Below are 21,595 nucleotides of genomic sequence, written 5' to 3' on the forward strand. Positions count from 1 at the left end.
GAGGGACTGTTAATGCCAGATTCTGTAGATATGCAGCTGCTTATCAGACCCCGAACTGGACCTTGGTCGCCGAGCATTAGAGGTGTTTGTTCTGCTATGTTTGCCTTAAATTAGACTGGTGTTTAAATTTTTGGATCTGTGTAAATAAATGAGTTCTATTTCAAATCCTCCTGTCTCAAGTGCTTACCGTCTGTGTCACACGTCCATAAACAATAGAGAGGCCACTCATTTCAGCTGATCTCTGCTGTTCACTCACTCTCCCTGTGATGACAGGTTGCAACTGGTCACCACTGTGTTGGTGAGGGGGTTTATCTTGAATTTCCTCTCTGACTTTCTGTAGACTGCAGAAGATAAGTTTACTGAGGTTAAGTCCCAAATATTCCTCGTTCCTCAGGGCGTTGGGCGAAGAGAAAACGTCCTGGGTGGTTAAACTTCTTCTTCCCTGCTCTTTTAAATGTCATGCGTTATTTTGAGTGATTTCAAAGGGTAGTGTCTTACAGAGCTGAGTTGTGGCAATACACAGCTCTCCTTTAAATTATGAGAGTTGAATGGTCGGTAAATCTTCTACAGTGCAGGATCAGAAACCAAAGAGGATCCCGAACAAGCCATGCCTTTGGGGCTCCAAATGAGGTGGGAGGTCGAGTATATGGGGAGGAGGAGGGAATCAGACCAGGAGGATGTGGTTACAAATGTAAGATCAGCAACATTTTGAAAATGATTGACTGAAAAAGATGTTGCTTATTTCTGCAAAATGCTGGTGGAAACCAGCAGGTCAGGATGCATCTATGGAGAGGAATAAAGAGTGGTCTTTACGGGCAGAGACCATTCACCATGCTGATGACTGGTGAAGGGGTTCGGCCTGAAGCTTCTGCTATTTATTCTTCGGCATCAATGCCACCTGACTTGCTGAGCTCCTCCAGCATTTTGTGTGTGTTGCTCTATATTTCGAGAATCTGCAGAATTCCTCGTGTTTTATACTGCATTTTTAAATGGGTTGTACTTTGACAGTTGACACTTAGAATTCCTGTTGATATTGAATATATTCATTGTGGGAGCGTGGTGTGTTAAAGCAGCTGCTGAGTTTCTGCATAAAAGCATTGACAGTTCTTGGGGCAAGTGACGGGGGAACTGGTGTTTGAATGGATTGTAAATGGCATCTTTTCTACCCAGAAACCTTCACGGTTCAGAATTCGCCACCGGTGACCCAGCGATCAAATGCGCAAGCGTGAGGGTCACTTAGTCCCGAATACGCGCATGCGCTTAGTGGAATAGACAACGGGTTCTGGAGAATCGGCTGCAGGTAGGAGCCAGTGTCCGGGTGGGGGAATTTCATCAGTTCCAGTTTCCGCACCGCGACTGAGGGGCAACGACTCCGGACACGCCGTGGCCCCGCCGCTGGGACAGTTTCAGTTCTCTCCATCTTTCTCAGCCCCACGATCCGTACCCACGCACGGGGAGCTGGGCGACAGGCCCCGATGGAGGGTCGAAGGTGCGACCCTTCGTAAACTGGGCGGCCGCTTCGTCCAGCACCCTGCACCAGCCCCAAAAGTGGAGCTTCCCGGTGGCCTAATATTTCAATTTCGATTCCCTTTCCCGCTCCGACATATCGATACATGGCTTCCTCTTCCTCCAAACTGATGGCACGAATATAATTTTCTCCCTCCGGTGAACAAATATTACCCCCGACCATCATCTTCTATTCGATATTCTGACCTTTCACTTCTTCACACCTGCCTGGAGTCGCCTCCTCCTTCCCTTTCTCCTATTCTCCACTCTCCTCGCCTATCCGATTCCTTCTTCTCCAGCCCTAGACCTTGCCCACCCACCTGGCTTCAACTATCACCTTCCACCTAGCCTCTTTCTTTCACCTCACCACACCTTTTTATTCTGGCACTTTCCCCCTTCTTTCTTAATCCTGAAGAAGGGTCTCGGCTCAAGACGTTGACTGTTTACACTTTCCCATAGATGCTACCTGTCCTGCTGAGTTCCTCCAGCGTTATGTATGCGTTGCTTTGGATTTTCAGCACCCGCAGACTTTCTGGTGCTGAGGGTTTCATCAGCACCGGTGCCCGCACCTCGACTGAGGGGTAATTGCTGTGAGCTGAGGACACCCTGGTTTTGCAAACCCAGGGCAGTCTTAGTCCTTTCCCTCTCTCCTAGCCCCTCGATCGTTACCCGGCCCCCGGGGAGTATTCTGCTGACGAGCGAAGGTGCTGGCGCCATTTCTGCAGCACATGTGCATTGTGGAACCATGATGAACAGACAGATCTCTTCTTTTTGTTTTTTTCTTTGGGGGGGGCGGATACAGAATTAGCCATGGGTAACAGTGTCAGTGCTTTCTTTACCAGTCCGTAAAGCATGCTTGGAAGCAGACGTGGAGGGAGTCGATTCTCCAAAACCAACTCCAGCAATCTAGATCCAAGGATCGGGAGCTCAGAACAAAAATATAGTTCTGAGTTAATCGCTGATGAAGAGTCTACCTTCTAGTCAATTAAAATATCGGTTATTTCTACACATAAAAAGAAAGAAAAATCCTTCCATCAGCTTTAGTTCTTGAGACAAACACCTTTGTTCTGCCTCCTCTTGTTCTGGACTATTCTACCCATGAGAACATGTTTTGTCCCATTCTCTCTGGCTGCATAACGATATCAAACACATTGTCCTGGGTAACAAATGACTTGTAGCTTTCATATCATATAAGTGCCACACTCCAATGAGAAATCCTGCTGCCCCCCCCTTCTTATTCATTGGTATTGTCATCGATTAGTTCACCACCCTCAATTACCTGGAGTGGTGGGGGGTCAGAGTAATTAGAAAGTCTCCAGGATCAGCCATGTAATATCATATCTTCTCTATAGCACTGTGAGACATGAGCAGAACCTGAAGTGATACTAATGGAGACACACTGAACCAAATCACAGACTGAAGACGGGCAGAAATGTCCCATCAACACACAGAAAATGCTGGAGGCACTCAGCAGCATCAATGGAAAAGAGTAAACAGTCAACATTTCAGACTGAAACCCTTCATTAGAACTGTAGAAAAAAAAAAGATGAGGTCAGGGTAAGATGGTGGGTGGAGGGAAGGAAGAAATGCAAGGTAGTCAGTGATAAGTTAAACCGAGGGGGAGAGGGGTCAAGTGAAGAGCTGGGAAGTCAATTGGTGAAAGAGATAAAGGGCTGGAGAAGGCGGAATCTGATAGGAGAGGACAGAAAGCCATGGAAGAAAGGGAAGGAGGAATACCAGAGGGAGATGATGGGCAGGTAAATTGAGAGAAGGAAATGGGAATGGGGTATGGTGAAGGTGGGGGGGGGGGGGAAGTAACAGATTTCCAGGAATCTCTGTTCAGGCCATCAGGTTGGAGGCTACCCAGATGGAATACAAGGGTTGCTGCTCAAACCTGAGTGTCGGCTCATCACAGTAGTAGAGGAGGCCATGGACTGACGTGCTGGAATGGGAAGTTGAGATAAAATGTGTGGCCACTGGGAGATCCCACTTTATCTGGCGCACAGAGCATAAGTGCTCAGTGAAGCAGTCTCCCAATCTACCTCAGGTCTCACTGATCGACAGGAAGCCACACCGGCAGCACTGGATATAGTCGATGACCCCATAGGCATACAGGCGAAGTGCCACATTCTTATTGAGACAGGAGGATTGTTAAGAGAATTTCATGGACAGTTTGAGAATCCCTGAACAATTGAGGTGCTGTTCCCCCAACTTGGGTTGAACCTCGTTGTAACAATGTGCTGTCAGAGCTCATACTGCAGGGCTTAAACTCTCATCTGAAATGTTGTCCTTCACCCATTGATGTCTTTTGTCAATCTTTTTACAGATTAGGAACGACAAAGAATTTGTGTACGGAGATCTCAACAACAGTACGTCAATTTTGCTGCCTCTTACAGATATCAAAGGAGTGAACAGATATTTCCTTTGTAACACCGGTATATCTGTCGTTGAAGAAGTATCTCATCTCAGCTGGAATTGTGCTTTGTGTTTTCTGTTGCAACTCAGTGAAATCCACTGGAACCAGGGTACTGAGAACCCACTAGCATTTGTTCACTAGAAATCAGTTCATCCATTGCATTGACTGTATGAGGGGTTCACTACATATAGCATCTGACTTCATTAATTATCAGAGAACTCACAACAGAGAGATATCATTCACCTGCTCTCAGTGAGGGAAAGGATTCTCTCACTCAGACGACCCTCAGACACCACAGTGAAGCCATTTACCTGCTCAGACTGTGGGAAGGGATTCAACCAGTCATCTGACCTACTGGTACACCAATCAGTTCACCTTGGGGAGATGTCGTTCACTTGCTCGGACTGTGGGAAGGGATTCACTCGGTCATCCAGCTTGCAGAGACACCAGTCAGTTCACACTGGGGAAAGGCCGTTCACATGTTCTGTATGTGGAAAGGGATTCACTCGTTCATCCCACCTACAGGCACACCAGTCAATTCACACCGGGGAGAAACCATTCACCTGTTCTTACTGTGGGAAGGGTTTCACTGGATCAACTGACCTACTGGCACATCAGTCAGTTCACACTGGGGAGAAGCCGTTCTCATGCTCTGACTGTGGGAAGGGATTCTCTCGGTCTTTCAGCCTCCAGAGACACCAGCGAGTTCACACTGGAGAGAGACCATTCACGTGTTCCATGTGTGGGAAGGGATTTACTCGGTCAGGCAGCCTGCAGACACACCTGCGATTTCACACTGGGGAGTGGCCATTCACATGCTCTGACTGTGGGAAGAGATTCACTCGGTCGTCTGACCTGCTAGCACATCAGTTAGTTCACACTGGAAAGATGTTGTTCTCCTGTTCAGACTGTGGGAAGGGATTCACTCGGTCATTCAGCCTACAGAGACACCAGTCAGTTCACACTGGGGAGAAGCCATTCACTTGTTCCGTTTGTGGGAAGGGATTCGCTCGGTCATCTCACCTACAGACACACCAGTCGGTTCACACCGGGGGGAAACTGTTTACCCGCTCAGACTGTGGGAAGGGTTTCACTGGATCAACTGACCTACTGACACATCAGCAAGTTCACACTGGGGAAACAGTTTAAATAAGCTGCATGCTGGATATTTAACCATCACATTTGCTGAATCCTGCAGCAAGTTCAAAAGTAACTGTTGGTATTGAACTCTGCAATTATTGTTGCTGTTCATCACACTCTGGTCACTGGGCATGGGAGGAATTTCTTGTGATGATGTTCACCTTTAATAGGACTAGAGTTTAATATTATGGATCTGTGACTAATAAATCAGTTCTATTTTAAACTCTGTATCAGGTGCCTAGTGAACCTATAACACACCCAGTGTACAGTAGGGAGCCAACTGAGCCTAGCTGGTCTTTGTCAGAATTTCTGTTCCACAAGAGTTCTCTTAAACCCATCCCTGCCATTCACCTCTGGCTCTCCTGTGGAGATGGGTTCCAAACAGTCACCACTCTGTGGGTGAAGAATTTTCCCTTGAATTTCCTGCATGACTTTCCGCAGACTGGAGAAGACAAGTTGACTGCAGTTATTTATGTCTGTCATGTTCTTCATCCCGGGTCCTATGTCCTGCTCATTTCAACATTATGGGTCATTTTTACTACTTCTGAAGAGCTGAACAGGGAAACACAGCAGGGGGGTGTGCAAGTGAATGTCGGAGTAGCAACATTTGGAAGCTGATAGACAGAGAAAAAAAAATTGGTTGACTTTGACTTTTGACGTACGATGCTTGTTGACTTTGAGTGTATTGCTTGTGGGAGCTTGCTGTATTAAATTTCCTACTCAGTTCTGATAAAAATATTAACTTGATTGGTGGCATTTGACAGAGGGGAAGCAATGCTTGTAAGCACTTTCAATTGCACTGTTCTTACCCAGATACAGTATCTCTGAATTTCAGAATGTACTATCACTGCAAATCGAGCATGGAGGTGCTGAGAGCCTGTTGGATCTGACTGTTTAATTGTCATTTTCTTTGCAGTTGAACAATTAATTATCTGCTTATATTTTAAGTAGACTTTATATACATTACAGTTTAATATGCCTCCAGTGGCTGTACAAAGTAGACCTCGGGAAGTTTCTTTGTACTTTATTAAGTGAGTGTTTCCTCATTGGTTAATTCTTACTGCAGTAATGACTAAGTATTTTCTAATCTGATTATTTTATCTATAGATTTGAATGGGATTTTTCTTATCTTTGGGTATAGAAGTAGCTGTTTTATGCTGGATGCCATCTTTAATGTCTGCCTGCTTCAAGTAGTAGACCCTTGTCACCATTCACTTCCTGTTCAATCAACTCTTGTATGTTGATGAATCTAATTAAACTGGCAAGGGACAAGGAAGAGGAATTTATGCAGTGGCTAGGGAATGTTCTTTACAGGAGTATGTTACAGAACCCACCCAGAAAAGGCTATTTCATACGTGGTTCTGTGTAATGAGGTCAGAATACTGAGAAAGATCATGGTGAAGGATCCCCAAGGAAGAAGTGATCACAACATCGGAGCATTCCAGACACAGTTTGAGGACAAACACCTGCGTCCAAGCCGACGTCCTCAACCAAAATAAGGGCAGTTACGTGGGTGTGATGGTGGAGTTGTCTGGGGTAGATGGGGCAAATAGGCTCAGGGACAAATCAGTGGGTGAGCAGTGGCAGGTGTTTAAACAGCTGATTCATAAGGCTCAGCAGACACTGACCCAAATAGACACAGGGATCCAGCTGAAAGATGAACCATCTGTGGTCAGCCAAAATCGTCAAGGTAAATATAGAATCAAAAAACATATAAAGAGGCAAGGGTTGTTATTGGGCCAGAGTACAGAGAATATTTCAGGAAGTAGTGAAAAGAGACAAAAAATAAAACAAGAAACAGCCAGATATGTTAACTCAATAATTTAATCAATGTTCATGGTAGGGACACAGCAAACATTCCTTAGGTATCTGATGGGTGACATTTCAACACCGTTCAATAATCAGTAACAATCACCATTACGAGGGAGAGTCTAAAGCAAACATCACTAGGTCCAAATGACCTGCATCCTAGGGTTTGGAGAGAAAGAGGAGGCATAAACTCACTCTGTTCCAGGAAGGTCCCAGTGGATGGAAAACTTCTAATGTGAATCAATTGAGAAGGGTTGCAAGACAAAAAGCAAATAACTGTAGTCATGTTAACTTCTCATATGTTGGCAACATGCTAGCATCTGTGATTTATGAAGAAATAACAAGTCATTTAGAAAAGTTTTAATGTCTCAACCGAGTCAACGGTTCAAATAATCGAGCTGACCAAGGTTACCATCTGAGCCTGTCCTATTTCCCTGCATTTGGTTCATATTTCTCAAAACCTCTTCTAACATTATTAATACACCTCCCTCAACCACTTCCACTGACAGATCATTCCATACATTGACCGCCCTCTGTAGAAAAGTTGCCCTTCAGGTTCCTATGAAATCTCTCTTTTCATCTTAAACCAATGCCCTCCAATTCTTGATTCCCCAACCGCGGCAAAAAAAACTGTTTCCTAACCCTATCTAGGCCCCTCATAATTGTATACACCTCTATAATTCACCACACATTCTCTGACACTCACAGGAAAACTGTCCAAACCTGCTGATACTCTCCATAAATGAGTCATTCGAGACCCAGCAGCATCCTCATAAATTTCCAACTTCTTTCCAGCTTAATGTCCTCCAGCAGCATGAGAAAAAAACTAAACACCATATTCTAAATAACAAACGAGAAAATCTGCAGATGCTGGAAATCCAAGCAACACACACAAAATGCTGCAGGAACTTGGCAGGCCAGTCCTGCAAGAAGGGTTTCGGCCCAAAACATCGACTGTACTCTTTTCTGTAGATGCTGCCTGGCCTGCTGAGTTCCTCAGCATTTTGTGTGTTTTACCATATTTGAAATACTATATACCACCTGGGAAACAAGGACACTTATGTCAGAATGCTGTTTCTGGATTTCAGTTCAGTATTCAACACTATTGTTCCACAGAGCTTGGTGAACAAACTCTTATTCTTCAGTCTAAATATACCACTGTGCATCTGGGTGTTGGACTTCCTAACCACAGACCTCAGATCATCAGAACACACAACTGCTCCTCCCTCACCATCATCCTCAACACAAATGCCCCTTCACCCCCAGGGAGGTATGGTGAGCCCGTTGCTCTACGGTCTCCTCACAGAAGACTATTCACGTGTTTGGCCATGAAATCACATTGTCATGATTGCCAATGACATCACCAACTACGATGAGACACTCTACAGGGAGGAGGTGAAAGAGCCAAAGGCCTGCTTCTAGGCAAATAGCTTCTTATAAATGTCAATAAGACAATGGAGATAGTCATCGAATTCAGAACTCACACCACTCACCCCTCTGTTTACATTGGCAGCAGAACAGCGGAAACAGTGAGCAGTTTCAAACTCCTGGATGTGCACATCTTGCCCAAACTCTCATGTCCAAGAACACATCCTACACAGTCAGAAAAGCTTACCAAAACCTCTACCTTCTGAGGAGGTGGAAGAGAGCTGGACTATGCACATCAGTGCTCACAACTTTCTACAGAGGTGTATTAGAGAGCATCCTAACCTCCTGCATAATGCATGAACTGCACTGGGGCAGACAGGAAGGCTCTACAATGGGGATTCAAACCTGACCAACACATCACCAGTACCAGTCTACCCAGCATCAAGAACATGTATACAGAAAGGTGCTGGAAAAAGGCCAGCAATATCATGAAAGATCCCACTCACCCTGCTCATGGACTGTTTGTCTCACTCCCATCATGGAGGAGGCCATGTAGCAACCACATTTAATCAGCAGTCTCAGAAACCGTTACTTTCCTGAAGCAGTCAGTCTGATCAACACATCCACCATCAACCCACCCTGGCTCACCCCCACCACTACTACTTTATCATTTCCTGTCACTCACCTCATGTAAAGACAATCCTATGCCTAGGGTCACTTTATAGACATACAATCAGTGTATTATAAACTACTTGTGTATTTATATTTTCTATTTTTTTTTATTATTGCATCTTTTGCTGCATGGGATCCGGAGTAACAATGACTTTGTTTTCCCTTACACTTGTGTACTGGAAATGACATTAAACAAGCTTGAATCTTGAAATGTGGCCACAGTGACATGTTGCACAACTGTAACATTACATCCCAACTTTATACTCTGTGTCCTGACTGATGACGGCCAGCATTCTAAAGACCTCCTTCACTACCCTGTTTGAGAACCAGTCAGCTGGTTTGGTGAAAGGTTTGTCTGGTACGTTTGTCAAATTTGCCAGAGATTAGATTAGATTAGATTCAACTTTATTGTCATTGTGCCGAGCACAGATACAAAGCCAGTGAAATGCATTTAGCATCTGACCAGAAATGCAAAGAATATTGTTATTTACAAAATAACTGCGAATAAAAAAAGTGCTACAGCACACAAATATAAACATATTGAGACAGTACAATACAGATGCAATACTGCTTAGCGCTGTGATGAGAGGTTTAGCAGTGTCACAGCCTCAGGGAAGAAGCTCTTCCTGTGCCTGCTGGTGTGGGAGCGGAGGCTCCTGTAGTGCCTACCGGATGGGAAGAGAGTAAAAAGTCCATGGTTAGGGTGAGCTGCATTCCTGATAATGCTTTTCACCCTGCCCAGGCAGCGTTTATGGTAGATGTTCTCAATGGTGGGTAATTAATTGGGTGCCGATAATCCACTGGGCAGTTTTCATCACACGCTGGAGTGTTTTGCAGTTTGATACGGGACAATTGCCATACCTTACTGGGGAAGCTGAAGATGTCCTGTGTTTGGATATTCAAGGAACCACATGAAAGGCTGGTGCACAAGACCAGGGCTCTCGGTGCTAGGTTAAGTGTATTAACATGGAATGAAGACTGGTTATCACGTAGAAGACAGAAATGGAATAGACAGTCCTTTTTCAGGCAGGGAGGATGTGGAGTGTCCCAGGTCTCTACAATCGGATAAAGGTGGGTGAAAACCTGCTGAATGGAGCTTTATGTGGGAAAGTGTGATGGCATGTACAGTGGTAGGAGGAATCGACATGCAGACTATTATTTATGTAAAAGGAAATTGTGAATGAGGGAATTAGAGAGGGATCCAGGTGTTGTTCTGCACAACAAAACAGCAGACAGGAGCAGTGTGATGTTTGGAAAGTGAACGGTGCATTGACATTCATTGCTGGCTGGTTGGTGCAGACAAATACTGAAGTGAGTGAGCAATTTCAATCTCCTGGGAGTGCACATCACACACAACCTCTCATGGTCCCAGAACCCATCCTCCACGGCCGGGAAAGCTCACCATTTGCTTTACTTTCTGAGGAGGCTCAAGAATGCTGATCTATGCACATCGTTACTCAGAACCTTCAACAGACGTGGAGTGGAGAGCATCCTAACATGCTGCATCACTGTATGGTACAGATACTGCACTGAAATGGACAGGAGAGCTGGATAACAGGAAGTGAAAACCTTCCAACACATCACCGGTACCATCCTACCCATCATCAAGGACATACTGTATATATACAGAAAGGTGACAGATAAAGGCCAGCAATATCATGAAGGATCTACCCACACTGCTTCCGGACTGTTTGTCCCAATCCCATCAGGAAAATGCTCTGCAGCATCCACACCAGGACCACTAGACTCAAAAACAGTTACATCCCCCAAGCAGTCAGGCTGATCAACACCTCCATCCATTAACCAACACACTACCACTACATTCACATCACCAAGCATCACTTTATGTACAGAGTACAGTCTATATACAGTATAGTACAGTTACATGTACATTGTCTCATAGAATTACTTCTTATATTTATAGATTTAAAAAAAAATTGTGTTCTTGATGCTTATTGTGTTTTCTTATGTTGCATCAGAACTGGAGTAACAATAATTTTGTTCTCCTTTATAGTCATGCACTAAATAATGACAATAAACAGTCTTGAATCATTGTTACAGTAATGGATTTTGGCAAGTTAAAGCAAGCTAGGACATACACAGTGAATGGCAGAGTCCTGGGGAGTGTGAATGAACAAAGAGACCTTTGGATACAGGTACATAATTGGTAACACAGGTAGATAATGTCGAGAAGGTGCGTGGCATGCTTACCTTCATCGGCAAAGGCACTGAGAGGAGATGGGACACATCACATTACAGTTGTACAACTCATTCATTGGGCCACATCCAGAGCACCCTGTGCAGTTCTGGTCACCACACTACAGGAAGGATGTGATTAAGCTGGAAAGGTGCAGAAAAGATTCACAGGGCGTTGACTGGACTGGAGGGATTGAGTTGCAAGGAAAGATTGGATGGGCTGGGACTGTTTTACCCGGAGTAAAGGAGGCTAAGGGGAGACCTGACAGAAGTTTAGAGAACTATGAGAGTGTGGATAAGGTAGAGAGTCAATATCATTTTCCCAGGGTGGAGATGTCAAATACCAGGAAACGTAACTTTCAGATGACAGGGAGAGAATTTAAAGGTGGTGGCAGTGCAAGAAATAATTTTGTTTTATTTACAGTGGTGGGGTCTGGTGTGGGCTGCCATGGAAATTGCTGGAAGTAGATATGATAAGAGGCTTTTAGACAGGAAATGAAAAGATATGAATCACATGCAGGCAGAAGAGATTCAGTTTCATTTGGCATTGTGTTCAGCACGGTCATTGTGGGACAATGGACCTCTTCCTCTGCTGTTCTGTTCTGGGTGATCAATAGTGACAGAAAACTCTTCAGCCAGAGGCACACACAGGTGTATCTGTGGCAATGAGTAGGGTCCTCGAGAGAGTTGGAGAACAGATAGACCAAGGAGCACAGGTACATAGTTCTCTAAACGTGTAGACAGGGTGGTGAGGAAGACACTTGATACATTGCCTTTATCAGTTGTGGCTTGGAGTTAGTGGTGAGACCACGATATACTATGTGTGGTTCTGCTCACTCATTTATAAGAAGAATGTGATTAAGCTGGAAAGGGCCAAAAAGTTCTACATAAACTCAACACTCAGCTTTCCACATTCTGGGGAAAACAGACTCAATATTTCCAGTCTCTCCCTTGAACTTAGTCCCTCTTTCGAACTCAGTCCCAGTTACATCCTTGTGAATCTTTACTGCACCCTCTCCAGCTGAATCAATTCCTTTCTGTTGCTTGGCAACACCTCACTCCAGTCTCATCAACATATCGTACACTTGTAATAATGCACCCTAACTCTTGGACCCAGTTCCCTGATGAACGATTTATGACATGTCTTCTTCACCACCCAGTCTACACTGTCATCACTTTCAATGAACCATGTACTCTGAGGTTTTGCTGTCCTACAACACTCCCTGGGTCCTGCCACTTAATAACTCCTGTCAGTCCTGTCCTGATTTAACTTGCAAAAGTGCAACATTTTGAACTTCTGTGAGTTAAATTCCATCTCGTTTTTCCACAACCTGTTGTGACCTTACGACCAGCTTTGCAATGATCAGTGAATTTATTTATCAACATTCACATCCAAATCATGAATATACATGACAACAACAGGGGGCAGGCAACGAACCCTGTAGCACACCACTGGTCACAGGTCTCCAATCTGAAAAGGAAGCGGATGTGTAGATGCAGAAGGGCCACAGGAGGGTGAGAACAGATCTGTGACAGTTCATCAGAATAGGAGGAGGTTACAGAGAGAGTGAGGGGTGAGGACCAAATAGGGATGTGGGCCCGTAGATTGGAATGGAAAACATCAGGTAGGGAGCCGGGGCAGTAAGGAACTGACATACACTCATTGTCCCCGGGGAGGCTGGCAGGAAGTGAAGAGGCTGATGCTCACAGTGGAATCGAAATGCAGCAAGTACAGAACGACCCCACTATCTTCTTCATCTTCTGAATTTTTATGACGGTTGGTAGTAAAACTTAAAGGTGTATTAACATCACTTGTAACTGTAATGAAAACTAATTTCCCTCAGGATCAATAAAGTAGGACTATGACCAACTGGACTGGAGTGTGGTGTAGAGAGTTGGGGGGAAAGTGCTTACTACCTCTCTTTCAAATGAAAGATAAATTACCCCAAAAAGCCCGATAGATTTTAAGTAATAAAAAATGATATTGTGAATTAAAGTCACTCCCATAATTCACAAAGTTTTTAAGTGAAAACTATCAACCCCCCAAAATTTTGATTTCTTTCAACCTTATATGCTTCACACTGTAATAGAATGTTCAACTGTTTCATAATGATGACAAAACCTACTCAACCCAGAGTGATGTTTTACAAGATATAAGGAATAATTTAGCATAGTATATCCAATTCTAAGTTATGTCAAAATAATCCTTTGCCTTCTTGTTTTACCCTCTTCTCCCAAAAACCCAACCGTTTTATGTATTCTGTTAAGGTGATGCCCATTATCCACAATTCTTGCCATAATCCCCTAATCCTTAACCCTACCAACCCTTTACCCTCTGACTTGCTAAGTGGGAAGTTTATATCCATTATTGAACTTTTAACAGCTTCCTTAGCTGAATAATCATCCTGCTGATTCTTAAGAGCAGGGACCCTTAAGAAACCAACATATAAACCAATACTTTGTATACAAAACAATGTTTGATAAGCTTCCTACAGTAAATATGACCTACGGTTAGAATGACATGTTTTAGGATCATCAAAATTGAAAAGGAATCTGAACAAATTACAATTTTACATGGACAAATTTCCTCCACTGACTGTAAGCCTAAAATGATGGTAACCAGTTCTGTGGTAAATACTGATAAACGGGTAATAAATTGTTTTTTTTTATCGTTACCTGTAAGTCAGACATAATAACAGCCACACCAACATTCTCAGTTGAATTTTCTATTGATTCATCTGTAAAAAAATGGTTGCCATATCATAATAATTTTCCTTAATATACTGATGAACCAACAGACTCTCAAGCATAACAGAATCCTCAGATTTTATTAAATCGTGTAACCTAAAATCAACTAAAGAAAAATCAATTGGTTACCAAGAAAGCTATATCAGGACATATTGTGTAATCCAACAAACCTATATTCCTAATGTGATAAAAACCCAGCCACCCAAAGTAAAAACACTCTTCTGATGTTACCATCAGCCCTCCAACACAGAGGATCATCATTTCTTTGCCCCCTCAAATTAATCTGGTATGTTCACATAAACTTCAACCTCCACAATTATGAGAGTCATTGTTCCAATTCAACCAGTAAAGCCGACACAGGGGACGACCTGTTCACATATTTTACTAACATTTACATGCCTAGAAATCTTACCACCAACACTTCTTCAAGGATTTGACCATATACTTTCCAATGAAGTGCAGATGTATTAATACGCTTTGTGAAACATAACTTGATATTTAGCCGCTGATATTTCCTTCTATTTACCCACTGCTCATTTCATATTTGCCGCTCCAGAACTGATCGGGCGCTGCTAAGGAAAGGACTCCTATGAAGGGAGGATCTTTTGTGACGTCAGCACGCCACCGGTCGGCAATTCGTAGGGTGTCACATCACGGTGAGCAGAAACCCGGGAGGAGGGAAAGAGGACGCTGTCAATCAGAGGAGCCGCTGGGACCTTGGTGAACTTTGTAACCAGGTCACTGAACCATTCATGAAAGGTCATAGTCATAGTCATACTTTACTGATCCCGGGGGAAATTGGTTTTCGTTACAGTTGCATCATAAGTAATTAAATAGTGACAAAGCCATAAATAGTTAAATAGTAATATGTAAATTATGCCAGGAAATAAATCCAGGACCAGCCTATTGGCTCAGGGTGTCTGACCCTCCAAGGGAGGAGTTGTAAAGTTTGACGGCCACAGGTAGGAATGACTTCCTATGACGCTCTGTGTTGCATCTTGGTGGAATGAGTCTCTGGCTGCATGTACTCCTGTGCTCAACCAGTACATTATGTAGTGGATGGGAGACGTTGCCCAAGATGGCATGCAACTTGGACAGCATCCTCTTTTCAGACACCACCGTCAGAGAGTCCAGTTCCATCCCCACAACATCACTGGCAAAACAAAGACCGAAACCGAAAAACATTTATCAAAGTAAATTTATTATCAAACTATGTATACACCATCAGATAGTATTCTTTTAAGATTCAGTTTTTTACCTACATTTACAGGGAAAATAAATACAATAAAATTTATGAAAACCACAAATAGCACAGACTGACAAAGAACTAATGTGCGAAAGAGGACAAATCTTGCAAATAATAAAAACAATAAATAATATTGAGAACGTGAGTTGTAGAGAACTTGAAAGGGTGCCTGTAGGTTGTCCAATCAGTTCAACTTTAGAATTCAAAGTTCAAAGTAAAATTTATGATCAGAGTACATACATGTCACCACATAAAACCACGAGATTTTTTTTCTGTGGGCATACTAATCAAATATATAGAACAGAAACAGTAAACATGATCAATCGACAACAAACTGTGCAAATGCAAATATAAATAGCAATAAGTAACGAACTTGAAATAACAACTTAAGAGTCCCGAAAGTGACACCATTAGCTGTGGGAATACCAGATGTAGAATGAGTGTGGTTATCCTTTTTTGTTCAAGAGCCTGATGGTTGAGGGTAGTAACTATTCTTGAACCTGGTGGTGCAAGTCCTGAGGTTGTTGTACCATCGACCTGATGGCAGCAGCGAGAAAAGAGTATGGCCTGGGTGCTTAGAATCTTTGATGATGGATGGTGCTTTTCTGTGACAATGTTTCCTGTAGATCTACTGAATAGCTGGGAGTATTTTACCCATGATGTATCATGTACTGAGCCAAATCAACTACCTTTTTTAGGATTTTCTGCTCCTATAGCAGGCCATAATACAGCCAATCAGCACACTTCCAACCACACATCTGTAGAAGTTTTCAAAGGTTCTTGGGTGACATTCCAAGCCTCCACAGACCCCTCTGGAAGTTAAAATGCTGCCATGTGGGGCGGGGGGGGGGGGGTGAACCATTGTGCTCTTTCCGGAGGGTCTTTGTGTTTGATTTTTACTTCAAGGTCAGGAAATGCATTTTGATTAATTAATTTCATTTGACACTTTGTATTTTCAACAACATGCATATCAATCAGGGTGGCATGGAAGGGTAGCGGCTAGAAAACTGCTTTACAGTACCAGGGACCTGGGATCAATTCCCGCCACTGCCTGCAAGGAATTTGAATGTACCCCTCACCCCCCGTGACCAATTGTGTTTCTTCCTGGTGCCCTGGTTTCCTCCTACAGTCCAAAGACATACCGGTCAGTAGGTTAATTAGTCATTGTAAATTGTCCCATAATTAGGTTCGAACTGAAATGGGAGATTGCTGGGTCGCACAGGTGGAAAGGCAGGAAGGGCCTACTCCATGAAAAAATAATTAATTGATAAATGTCCAGATTGATAGATATCCATGCATATAGATAGATTAATTGAGAGAGAAGGAGACAGAGAGAAAGGTGATAAATACATAGATAGATAGAGAAATAATAATCAATTCATAATTTATCTTCTATGGATTATGTCTCCGCTATAATAATCAGTTCTGAATTTCATCCAACAACAAATCACAACGACCAAGTAATGGGGGGCGGGGGGGGGGGTGTTGGCCTGAAATATACCCTGGGCATGTAGGAATTCCAGACATTGTCATTACTGTGCTAATTAAACAAGCCCAAATTGAATACAAATCATAAAAGCAAAGAGTTTGATAACCCCATGACAGCATTCCAAATGAGGCACCTGCAAAGCACAGTGAAAAACCAGAGCTCATGCAAAAATGAACAACGAAACATAAAAGGAAAATAATCCAAGGACAATGCATACTCACCGGGTGAAGAAGAGAATAAAAAACAGTCCACATACCGGCTTTCAAAAAGTTATTTTTTGACAAATAATTTCATCATGACTGATCTAGTTTTCCTCTCGGCCCCAATCTCCTACCTTCTCCTCATACCCTTTCATCAAGAAATCAAGAATCTATCCACAAACTGCCTTAAATATACATAAAGACTTGGCCTCCAGTACAATGTCTTTTCCACTTTAAAAAAAACTTCAACATCTCCTGTCATTGCTGGATATTTCAGTTAAGTACCAGTAGCATTGGTAGTGTTCTATTTTGTTCTGTATTTCATTTAAATACAGTATTTGTTACTCAGTTAAAAGGCATTTTTTTTTCTTTTTCATATGGTTTTAACCATTTCCACGAAACTTCTGCTAATCGGGACAACTGCTTAATTGGGCCAAAATGTAGTGGTCCTGATGTGTCCCAATTAATCTGAATCCACTGTAGTACCTTGAGATTAATTTTCTTATAGGTATTCACAGTGAAAATAAAGAAACACAATAGAATCTACTAAAAACTATACGTAACCAAAGACTGACAAAAAAAAAGTGCAAAAGATGACAAACTGCACAAATAATAAAAATAATACTGCAAACATGAGTTGTAAAAGTCCTTGAAATTGAGTCTGTAGGTTGTGGAATCAGTGCAGAGTTGAAGTGAGTGAAGTTATCCACACTGGCCCAGGTACCTGATGGTTGTAGAGGAAAAACTGCTTCTGAACCTTGCAGTACAAGATCTATGGCTCCGGCGCCTCCTGCCCAACAGCAGTAGAAGAGATGTGAAAGGTAACAGGGAGAAAGCAAGTAAGTGGGACTGAGGACAGGAAATAAAAGATCAGCCATTATTGAATGGTGGAGTAAGCTCAATGGGCCAAGTGACCTAGTTCTTCTCTTACGTCTTATAACTTCAAACTGATCCTAACTGTCCTATAGCGGTCCTCATATTCAGAAATATCTTCTAAAGCTTTCTGTTTGCAAATGTCTACTTTGCTTAAATCAGTCTGTGTTGGGGCTTGTTCTTCCAACCATTTCTTAATTGCATCCCAACCATCTAGTAAATACTGCTTATCCTCTCCTCTATCATCCTCAAATTGACATGTCAACTGTCTTACTTATTGAGAAGACTGCATGGCAGCCAAAATTTGGATGCCATCATATGGGTGAAATTTGTATATTTTCTTAATTTGTTGAAGTTCACAGTGAAGACACAAGATACTTTAAGTTTCCTTTTTTAGGATGTGGTATTTAATGACTATTTGTCAATTTTTTCTGGGTCTAGAAGTCGATGATAAACCTCCTGTTTCCTTTCATAATCTCCATTTTAGTTCTTGCGTACTTTCATTCCCTTAGTTTTTAGTGGGGCAAGTTGCGACTTGGCCGCTAGACCAATCAGCTCATCACTGTCATCATTGGAGGTCTCTGTTGAGCCAAAGTTTTATCCATTTTGCAGTTCCTTAGAGTTCCTAAGACGGCGCTGTTTCAGAGGTCAATTCAGTGTTGCTGCATTCCACCATGTGACATCATTGTTAACATCGTCCACCGAAGGTCCTTGCTGTGCATTGCAACTTTATCTGAAAAGTGTGCCTCCATATGGCTACATTTATCATGTTGTTTTGTCACTCCGTCAGTTAACAAAGAAATTCGCTCGTTAAGACTTTTACTATCTCTATCATACTGTTCCTTCAGCATGTACATAATTCTTCCTTTCCTCCCAATTGTTTAGTTAAATTATTTACTTGCTAGTTCATTCACCATGTGCTTGCTTTAGATCACACACTTGGTTTTCTAACCTGACACTTTCACATTTATATTAATTTAATTCACCTTTTAGCTTGGCCTACCCATGCTTTCTTAGCTCTGATAATAAGCTTTTCAAAAAAAATTCCCAACCACATTTTCTGAATCTTATTCCATATCTTTTGAACATCACTTAAGAGAATTTCCACTAGACTGGCATCAATAGCATATTTCTTCCTGACTTTTTCATTAATTGCATCAAATTCATATGTTCAAATAAGTACTAAAACCCTCTGTTATCTGTCCTCTCTAGCTGGAGATTCTGCAATTTGTTTCTCACCTTTGGGCATGGTCTTAGTTAGATCTCAATGAGTACTCTTCACTTAGATGTCAATGACAGTATTAGAATCACAATCTAAAAGGTACAACTAGAGATGACTGAAAATAAAATACTAGTTAAAACTCAAAGATTCAAGTCACAACTCAAAAATATTTTCATAGTGTTGTGCCCAAAATGTATCAAAAGTAGTAATTCAGAATATTATTAAACAGACACTCTTATACTAAAATAAGGGAAATTCCTGAGATAAGGGAGGGCCTATTGGAAGATACACAGGTATAGCATGCTTAGCACAGCCAGTTAAAAAATGTAAGGCGATAAATTGCTATATAACTGTTATATCACTTTGCCACCAGTAGGTGGAGACTAACATCACATATTATGAAAAATACAAGTTAAAATACAAACACGAGGAATTCTGCAGATGCTGGAAATTCAAGCAACACACATCAAATTTGCTGGTGAACGCAGCAGGCCAGGCAGCATCTCTAGGAAGAGGTACACTCGACGTTTCGGGCCGAGACCCTTCGTCAGGACTAACTGAAGGAAGGAAGAGCTAGTAAGAGCTAGTTAGTCCTGACGAAGGGTCTCGGCCCGAAACGTCGACTGTACCTTTTGCTAGAGATGCTGCCTGGCCTGCTGCGTTCACCAGCAAATTTGATGTGTGTTAGTTAAAATACAATTTATGTTAGTGAAACTAGAATTTCAGTCTTGCTAAAAACTCATTAATTCAATTAATACCTTACTAAAAACGTAACAACAACTGATTCCAATATTTTCAATCTCCATGTTCTTGAATTAGGTCTGCTAATATATGATTCTCATTGATACAAAGGGTAAATGATTTACCTGTGTCAGGGATTATTTATGCAGGTGCAGTACACAATGTTATCTTTAAAGCTTGAAATGCTTTCAGTTGTTCTTCATTAAGAACCATAGGGTTGTCTGCGCCCTTGCTGTCCTTCAGCAGATTGTTGACTGGTTGAGCAACTGTTGATGAATCAGTCACTGGCTTGTCAATACATTAATTAGCAAGGGACTCTGATGCGAGTCTCAACTCAAAGGTTTGACTGTTTACACTCTTCTATAGATACTGCCTGACTTGCTGAGTTACTCCACCATTCTGTGTGCCGCGCAGTTGAAGTTGCTGCCTGTGCTTTCTGACATTGTCTCAATTTGTTTTTGAGCCGTGAGCAATTTAGATCGATTGAATTAAAAACACAAGAGATTCTGCAGATGCTGGAAATCCAGAGCAATTCACACCAACACAGGTACCTCCAGCATTTTGTGTGTGTGACTTTCAATTACCATCTTGTTCTTTCACTTGTTGGTTAATGCAAAGATTTACTCTTTAGGCATTTTACTGTTTCTATCGTGCTGTTTTTGTGGTTCATCGCAAGTTTTGTGTTTCTAACAATTAGTAAAAGACTTTACTCATCCCATTACGCTTTAATTGCTCACACATTTGATCAAACTAACCAGATGCTTTTATATCTAAATCAGTAACAGACATTTCCTGAGTCTTATTCCATATATTCGCAATATCATCTAGGAGCTGTATTTCATTAGATTTAACATTATTGGTATATTTCAATAATCTTATCAAAATTAAAAGTTTTACAACTTTAGCCATTGTTTTGATGCAATCCTAAATATATACGTACTTTTACTATGACCGCAATCTTGAATTTTTAAACAGGTTGTCCTGCAAACTGAATTTTCCCTATGCTCTGCTCACTTCCACAAATTAATTAGCTTTTTATCTGTGCTCTACTGCCTGTATGAACAAAATTTTTTGAAGTTTGCACTTCTTTTTAACAGATGATGATTTTAAATAAATAGCAACACAACAGTCCTCAATCCTAATTTCCATCTGATGATGTAAAAGCCAGAGCTAGTTTTTTTTTCTCAGACTATTTACAACATGAAAGGAAGTTCTTATCCCTTTTTGCAGTTGGCAAATATTCTTTCATTGTCTTGGATTATTCTGAACTCTAAGTGCTACTGACTACGCCAATTGGCGGATTTGATGTTTAAGTCCAAGCTACTTTTAAAAGTCAGGAACAAGGCATGAACTTGTTGCTTCACTATCATTTTATGAAAAGTTGATAGGAGTGGAACAGTGGCAGGGTTCTAGTACTTGAAGAAGAGAGAGAAACTAAAGATGGCACACCTAGCATAAAACAGCTACTTCCATGCCAGAAGAAAAAAACCCATTCAAATCTAAATACAGTAATCCATTTGGAAAGAACTGAGTCAACACTTCAGCAAAAATTAACCAATGACAAAACACTTACTCACTTAATGAATTGCAAAGAAGCCCCAGAATTATATTTTGAATAGCCACTAGAGGCATATTAAACTGTTATGAATACAATGGCTGCATAAAATACAAGGTAAATAATTGTTAAACTGTAAAGACAATAATAATTTAAAATTAAACATTGGATCCAACAGACTCTCAGCACCTGTGCACTTGATTCACAGAGATAATACATTCTGAAGCTCACAGATTTCTGGGTACCAACAGTGCCATTGAAAGTGTTTACAAACTCTGCCAAATAGTATCATCCAGTCAATATTTTTATCAGAGCTCAGCCGGCAATCTAACACAGCAAGCTTCCACAGGCAATATACTCAATATCAACAGGCACTGTGTGTGTCAAGAGTCATAGTTAACCTATCTTTTTCTC

The 21,595-nt window shown here is 41.9% G+C and overlaps 1 protein-coding gene across 1 annotated transcript; it reads left to right on the forward strand.

Moving 5' to 3' along the window:
- The first annotated feature begins 1,269 nt into the window (after window positions 1–1,269).
- On the forward strand, window positions 1,270–5,657 carry LOC134338863 (gastrula zinc finger protein XlCGF49.1-like). Its single transcript, XM_063035020.1, has 2 exons — window positions 1,270–1,300; window positions 3,833–5,657. The coding sequence occupies exon 2, from the start codon at window positions 4,307–4,309 to the stop codon at window positions 5,069–5,071; it is 765 nt and encodes a 254-aa protein (XP_062891090.1). The 5' UTR covers window positions 1,270–1,300; window positions 3,833–4,306; the 3' UTR covers window positions 5,072–5,657.
- Window positions 5,658–21,595: the final 15,938 nt, after the last annotated feature.

The sequence above is a fragment of the Mobula hypostoma genome, chromosome 28 (genome assembly GCF_963921235.1).
Source record: "Mobula hypostoma chromosome 28, sMobHyp1.1, whole genome shotgun sequence".
Taxonomy (NCBI): domain Eukaryota; kingdom Metazoa; phylum Chordata; class Chondrichthyes; order Myliobatiformes; family Myliobatidae; genus Mobula; species Mobula hypostoma.

Bases quoted from the DNA above. Each gene is read 5' to 3' on its own strand.
- LOC134338863 (XM_063035020.1), top strand. From the start codon at position 4,307: ATGTCGTTCACTTGCTCGGACTGTGGGAAGGGATTCACTCGGTCATCC.